The following is a 7,918-nucleotide window of genomic DNA, read 5'->3' on the forward strand; positions in this document are numbered from 1 at the left end:
GAATGACGAAAAACCAATTCTAAAGTGTCTTCACTATCCATAATTATTATTAATGTAAATCTACTCCATAATAATTTTATCTTAACCTACGATATTAGGTGTAATTCAACGCGGAATACAATTTACCTAGATAATAAATACATTCTCACTAAAAAGTGAAACTATTTCGCACTTCGAAAATATCTAGAACTTGAGAGAAATTTCACCCAAGTAGAAAGTAGGAGACAGTCAAATGAACTGATTTTAAACAATGTAAGTAAGTAAGATTTCTGAATTTAACTTGGATTTCTGTAAAACTGGAATTGATATGTGGAGATTTTTAATTCTGTGCACCGACTTGCTATTGTTTGTCTTACCTTTATAAAAATTGCATTAATAAACATTTTTTTACATCTTCTGAGGAATTCCTATCATAAATTCTTACATGTGTAAGAATTTATGATAGAAATTCTTCTGATGATTCTGATTCTTCTGATGCCTTTTGGCAAACTTAAATATGTAACTGGTAGTGAACAAAAATCTACTGTCTATATTTGACTGTCTTGCTTATTTCTGCTACACCTATACTCACCTATATAATTTTCGTAGAAAAAAATATTTACATACCTACCTATTATTATATGTATGTGCTAACGACGGGCCTCCTGTAGGAATGGGTATTTCTTCGGCCAAAGTCATAAACCACAACGACTTCCAAGTACAAATTGTTACGCGTGCCATATATTTGGAAATATATTCAGAGTATTCTCAAAAGATTCAGGAAATCTTCAAACAATAATATATTTTCATGTACCTAGTACATGTATCAAAAGAGTTGGATTTGGTGGATTTAATAAATTGATAATCAAGCTATTACAGTTGATTATGCTCATACATATGTATGTACGAATAGGAGTATGTTAACAACTTCAAGTATAATAAGATCTGGTGCTAAACTAAGAAGAATGTACCACCAAGACAGAAATACCAAAATAGAATAACGTTACGTTCAAAACTTATTAATACATAATGTTATAGATTTCACATTACACACACATACGCACGATAACTCTGAAAAATGTTCTTGATTTTTCATTACAATTCGAACTCAGACCTCCAACGATGATAGCAAACTTCAATTCATTCAAGAAGGTCAGGAGAAACTAGAAAGTAAACCATTTCCCTAACTAACGTTTACGTTTGCTTCATACACCGCAGATATACTGCGACAGTTTTCAGGAATAAATATTACTCGTCGTCCTCAGTAGACGTCGTCTATTCGACATCTATTCAAGCCGGTTACTGCACTCATATATCGTAAGACGAGAATCGTCGAGTCTGTCAGAGTTTTCCTCTGATAAGTCGATCGCTATTCTTGGAATTTGTCCTCGGCTATAAATCTGAGGTTTATTTAAGGTAAGACTCAAGTCATATTCAGACGGCGATAGTAAATAAATCTTGAAAAGTGGCGTCATAAGGACGGGTAAAAGCTTATAGTAAAATCGTTTACTGTCTTGACAGTTCCACACATACCTACTGAATAATGATTCAAATGATCATCTCAGCTTAGGAGTTACTTTAAGACCATTAAACCTAAAATTTTAGTTTTCAGAAGAGCTACTATTACTTTTTATTATTTATCTGCTAAACACAAAACATTGTTCAATAGATAGTCAAACAGTGTGTATGTTAATTTGTAAATAGGCAACAAAACAGTGATTTCATTCATATCATAATTATGTATGCAGGAATTAACCGCCAATTGTGTGACATTGAGCGAGGGCTGGCAATGCTGGCATATAGCGCACCACCTGCCCGCGGCGCCCCTGTCCATCGCTATTTCCGCCATAGCGCACGTCCCCCTGCGCAGGCGCAGCTCGTGCCGCGACCGTTACGCACGCGCCCCGGCCCCCGCGACCTCGCACCTGGCCGACGCAGCCGCCACGGCCCCCTCCGCCACTCCCCACACCTCGCGATCATACCTCCACTGATGACACTCCATCTGACACCTATCAACGCCTCCGAACGATTGCCCTCTCATTATCACTGTAGCGCTTGTTTGTTGCTAAGGAGTATCTGCTGTAAATTGTTTCGTTAATTAAAAGTGCATGTAAAGTATAATGCAAATAAAAAGATTTAACCTACTAAATACTATGACTGATATTATTGACAAAAAATAACGCTAACTTTAGCTATCAACGACACAATAAAAAACAATACAATTAAAATTTTCACATTACGGTAATTTGTTTACAGGTTTAGGTGATATCACATTTTGAATTCGAATGTTATAGTAATTACCTAATTAACGAACCACTCACGATTTAAGGGCAGCGCCTATTTAAGATAATGTTTGTGTCAAAATAAGTAAACAAACTCATTATCGTCATATAATATTGTTATTTATGAGTAATAATATTTCGAACATCGCAAGCAGTACGATGTTTACAATTGACCGTCTTCCGTTGAATTGTTTACGTTTCCCAAGCGTAGATTGTGATAAGGACTCATTCACAATTTACAAGTCTCAATCAATTAAGTAATGACTGACATTTTGTTTGTTGATAAAAGCGTAGTGATATCGCTCATTTATAACAGTCCCGTATTTAAACAAAATAAGTAGGTATTACAACTGTAATTATTGTTATTGATCGCCAATCAATACGATTAGTCACGTCGTGTATTAATCGAGCAATTGATGTCCATGTCGGTCCCTTGACACATTTGCAATCTGAGTCATGATACTCATGATGTAAATTTCACCGCACATGGTTCGTCATCGTGATGTGGATTATCAGCTCAAGTTTGAACTTTGAACATGCAAAGTGCATATATAGCGCTTACTATCATTGTCTCGGATGGCCATGGATTTCTTTGTTTTAAGTGATAAGTCATGATCATCAGTCAGCAATCTTAATACGGTTGAGGAGGCATTTATGTAAATAGTTACCTACATGTAAATTTGGCAATTCAGATTTTTTAAGTAAATAGATAAGTACTTTGCTGTGTGTAAATTCTTATTTAAGAACTGAATCTTATTTAAGAAATAAAACTGTTTATAACAAAAACCACCAAGCGTTTTCTAGGTAAGAGGCTGAACTCTACATCACACATAATATTGCCAAGTGTGATAGCGGTTAAAGCCAAGTCTTGGCTATCAAAAAAAACAATATTCCCATTCATTTATTTTGATACCCTTGAAGTAGATTTGATAAAATCACAAGAAACCCGTTTCTGTGAGAATGCCAAATTACCCAGGGAACACCGTGGCCTGTGGGAATTAACGCTGGTTGCATAAAATGAACACAAAGGAGTTATGGACATTGTACTTCCGCGTTGGGAAGGGGTAGTCCGTCCCTTGTTTGATCTGATACTACATAAGGAAATCTTTTTATAACTTACAAACGGGTTTGACACTTTCCGGTTAGGCAGATTGGTAAATTATTATTATCGCAAAAGCAGAGACACGTTTCGACGAAATAGTTATCAGTAAATTTCGTGGTATTCTGGCCAAACCGTACAAGAACACGACTAGTAGATTGGTGGATTCAGTATAAAATTTTATTTCTAATGCGGTGTGGGGTTATATTTTTTTTTAATTAATAACACTACATAGGTATGTATTTTTGGAAATAATAATGGAATTGGGATTAGTTAAGAAAAAGAAAATGACGTCGACGGTGTATTCATAACATTATATGCAGTATGCAAATTTATTTAATATGCATGATTAATTAAAATGTAGATACTTATGGAATATGTGCTCAGAAAGAATCATCGATAAGACTCATACAATCAGTATTCATTTTCATTAGGAAGACACGTTCAAGGCAACCAGCATCGATTTATGCTGATTTAGCTTTCTTATTGTCGACCACTTGCTGATAATACACATGCTGTTTAATCGATAAATGTGTCAGTTTGCAGTTCCTTCATGAAATAAGTTAGAATCAATTGAGGGAAATGTTCTAAATACGTATTTTTTGATATTATTCAGTCAAAGTGTAATAAAGTTCCATTTATAGGATCCCAATTCGTAATTCCTTTTACTTACTTTATATTCTTACTTACTGTGAAAATTGTGTAGAGATTTTAAATGTATATTTATTAATATTAACTCTATAATTTGGGACTAAATAACTACCTTTATAGTTGACGAAAAGTAAAAGTAGCGACTTTAAGAATTTTCCCTTTATTATTTTTTTAGGAAACAATATAAACACATATAGATAGATAAAATAAATTCCAGACATACCAATTTCATGAAATGGGTATGAGGAATTTAAGGCCGCATTTGTTTATATGTAGTCAAGTGGTTAGTTTTGGATAGGTATTTATTGTTATAGACTTAGTATGATCTTGACTGACGCAAGTTTTTGGATCCTCTCAAACAAAGTTTGTTGTTAAATAAATCTCAATTTCTACGAGTCGAATTTCAGAAACTCTACTTTTGTAATATTTTGTCTTCTCCCTTGATCGTCAACTTACAGAGTTAACTATAATGTGTTTGTGTGTGTTTTATAGTGATAGATACATCGTAAGCATGTCATGTTGTTCTAGAACTCCTCTTCTTCTCTTGAACAATTAAACAGACAAACAATTTAATCCGAGAAATGAGCAGCAGCATCTTTCATCGAAGTTACTCTTTTGGTTTATGTACGGTAAGGTCAACAAAAGAGGTGGGACCTACATATATTCAACAGTGCATTTATTCCTACTTAAGGCCTCATGGCTATCTATACACTGAAAGAACTTGGTAACTACTGTAGAACGCTTTAATTCGGATAGATACCAGGTTGTATATCACAAATGAGATTGAAAATGCAGATACTACTTACTTATCTAACAATAATAAAGTACCTAGATATATGTAGGCTCAGTATGTATTGATTAGTGAGTGACTTTAAAGGAAGATGAAACTAGCGTAATGAGCACAAGGTCAATCAAGCAATATCGTCCTGTTTTGCTACTGCGCCTAGGCAAAGTTCATGTGTCATCATAGCAGTCTCATGTGACATACCTTTTATGTTAACTAGAACGAAGTGCGACATAATTCGAAACTGGGGTTTCTATTTCATGTTTAGAGATACCTATGGTATTTAAACGTACTCAGTAATTGTTGGATATCTCTACCTGCGTACAATTACGTTACCACTGCAAAAGGGACTACAAATATGCATGTTCGTTAGCGATTGAATTTTTTACCTCGCTAACAACAAAGAACGATAAAAATACTGAATGGGGTTCAGATTTAATAATAAATGCGACGGCTCGATCGCAGTTATTATAATGCTGACAGAACCGTTTCACAAAGACGCATGGCTCAGTTCAAAGGTGCTTAACCCCAAAAGTTGCGCAAAAAATTAGATCGCGGGCTGAGCCATTCGCCTGGCTGTACCGGAACAGTGGTGAAGCTGGGCATATCGCACTGCGGAGTGGTGTGGAGCGATGCGGCCGGGTGCGGAGGCGCAGGTGCCGCCGCCGCCCCGCACCGCGCCGCGCCCCATTGGCCGGCCCCGCGCCCTCCGCCGATTGGGTACGGCGCACGTGCGCGGCCTACCCGCCGCCACCTGGCCGCAGCCGACGGGGAGCGCTTATAAACCGCGGCCTTCCCTCACCGCACCACACTCAGTTTCCGGACGCCGACGAGCGCATGCGTACGTTGAGCGCCCGAACACCACACCGGCTTACGACTCCGACGCAACTTTGTGATGATTGGACTGTTACACGTAGTGAACTTGTGATACGATTACGTTGATTCACATTAAAAGACGTTTAATTTAGTGATTGTGAAAAAAGTGCAAGATGCTTGTGGAAGATTCTCAGACGACTCGTGCGTTGATGACGAAGAAATATGCGCACTGTCCGCTAAAGAAGCGGCCGGTGTTGGTGCGGGAGGAGCGGCCTGCGACACCGCCCACCACACCGCCTCACCCCGCCCACCTGGCTACACGACTCTACTATGATTATAATTGTAAGTGTTAAATAATGTTATATTTAAAATTTTAGTATCAACTAAATTTTACTTAAAATATACTGTTGGCTAATTATCCAATTTCAGACATATTTGCCTGACATTGTCAGAGATGTTAATTTAACTTTAAATAATATTAAATTATAAACAATAATTACTTTAATTGATAATAATGATAATAGAAACGTTAGGTCCCAGAATCATAGTAAAAATATATTAGTAGTAAAGTGACCGAGATTTTATAATTCTAAATCCAATTTTCAATTTGTTAACAGGTGACACAGAAAATGATGAACCAGAAAATTTAAGTACAAAACCGGAAGACCTTTCAAAGACTGGGAATTATCCTAGCAAAGCATCATCCCCAATGGCTGCCGCAGCAGTGAAGATGGAGCCCCGTGAGTGGCCACAGCAGCAACTCGATTACTTGGCCGCTTGCCGGGCACGACTCGAGCCTGCTCCGACTGAACTCGCCCGTCCTACACCACAGTACGCCTATTTGCCTACGCTCTACGCAAACTACCCGTTAGAAGAACTCTACCCGGCTGCTCCCGCGCTTTCACCTCCTGCGCATCCACAGTTATATGCGCATTACTCGCCCGCGTCGCCACCCTCGTCTTGCTCTCCACCACCTTGCCCTGAAGACTTGAGGTCACCCGGTTCAGTGTCGTCTGACTCTGGAGTTTCCGTGTCGGCACCCCGCCGTCCTCGTTACCAATGCCCAGATTGTGCTAAGTCTTACTCTACATACTCCGGGCTTTCGAAACACCAACAGTACCACTGCGCTGCGGCCGAAGGTAGTCTAGCGCGAAAATCGTTTAGCTGTAAATATTGCGCCAAGATCTATACGTCGCTGGGAGCACTGAAAATGCATATCCGGACGCATACGTTACCGTGCAAATGTCACTTGTGCGGCAAAGCCTTTTCGAGGCCTTGGTTGTTGCAGGGGCACATTCGTACTCACACGGGCGAAAAACCCTTCTCGTGCCATCATTGCCGCCGTGCCTTCGCCGACAGGTCAAACTTGCGCGCACACTTACAAACGCACTCGGACGTCAAAAAGTACTCGTGCTCGGGTTGTGGGAAAACATTTTCCCGCATGTCCTTGCTGAGCAAGCACCTGGAAGGCGGATGCGGAGTCCCCGGCTCCTCTCCCTACGAGTACCGGCCGGAAGCAATGCAGGCGACGCACGCGCAGCAGGCCTTACCTCCCGCTACAGTTCATGCTTATTAAGAAGACTGACCACCACAGTGTACATTCGATCTCGAATTAGATGTAAAATTACTAACATTCGCTACGTCAGTACGATAATCATTATTTAAAATTAAATTATTCAAAGTAAAGTTTATAAGCAAGAAAATGTGTGTGCATATGTTGTAATTTAGTTGATAAGTATTGATGTAAAAGGACCAATGTAAAATACAAAATCTAGTTATAAGTTTACTTTAGGTTAAGTTATTTTGTAGATATTTTCAGTCGCTGGCTGCGACATACCTAGTCATGTGGCATTTGCCGAGTGTTATACACTTATATTTACCTATATTCATATCTTAAGCCATGTACAAAGTGCCTTAAATATAAACAATTAATATATTCTTTGAAAGTTATAACAATATGTATGATGTCATTAGACGCTATTATTTAAGAAGGTATACCTATTCAAATAGTACCTACACAAGAGGCTGTAAAGTTAAAATTAATATAATGATTTGCGTTCCTTTCTGTTACCTCCACGCGCAAAAATAAAACATTGCCTAAAATTATACATTGTATTTATTATTTAATTCCTTTCAGAAGTGACTAAGAACACATATGGTACAAATTGTCGCTTTTGTAAAATCCCGTTAAAAAGCAGAAGAAAAAATATCTTCTAACAGACAGCAAAGATTTAAAAATAAATAACTAAATACGGATATAGTATTTAAAATACCTCAATAAAAGGGTGTCACATACGACAGACTTAA

The 7,918-nt window shown here is 38.1% G+C and overlaps 1 protein-coding gene across 1 annotated transcript; it reads left to right on the top strand.

Moving 5' to 3' along the window:
• The first annotated feature begins 5,621 nt into the window (after positions 1-5,621).
• LOC140748233 (uncharacterized) lies at positions 5,622-7,717 on the top strand. The gene is made up of 2 exons (XM_073080999.1): positions 5,622-5,953; positions 6,229-7,717. The coding sequence occupies exons 1-2, from the start codon at positions 5,785-5,787 to the stop codon at positions 7,185-7,187; spliced, it is 1,128 nt and encodes a 375-aa protein (XP_072937100.1). The 5' UTR covers positions 5,622-5,784; the 3' UTR covers positions 7,188-7,717.
• Positions 7,718-7,918: the final 201 nt, after the last annotated feature.

The sequence above is a fragment of the Epargyreus clarus genome, unplaced genomic scaffold (assembly GCF_041222505.1).
Source record: "Epargyreus clarus isolate Ecla_fem2 unplaced genomic scaffold, WU_Ecla_fem_2.2 ptg000015l, whole genome shotgun sequence".
Classification (NCBI taxonomy): Eukaryota; Metazoa; Arthropoda; class Insecta; order Lepidoptera; family Hesperiidae; genus Epargyreus; species Epargyreus clarus.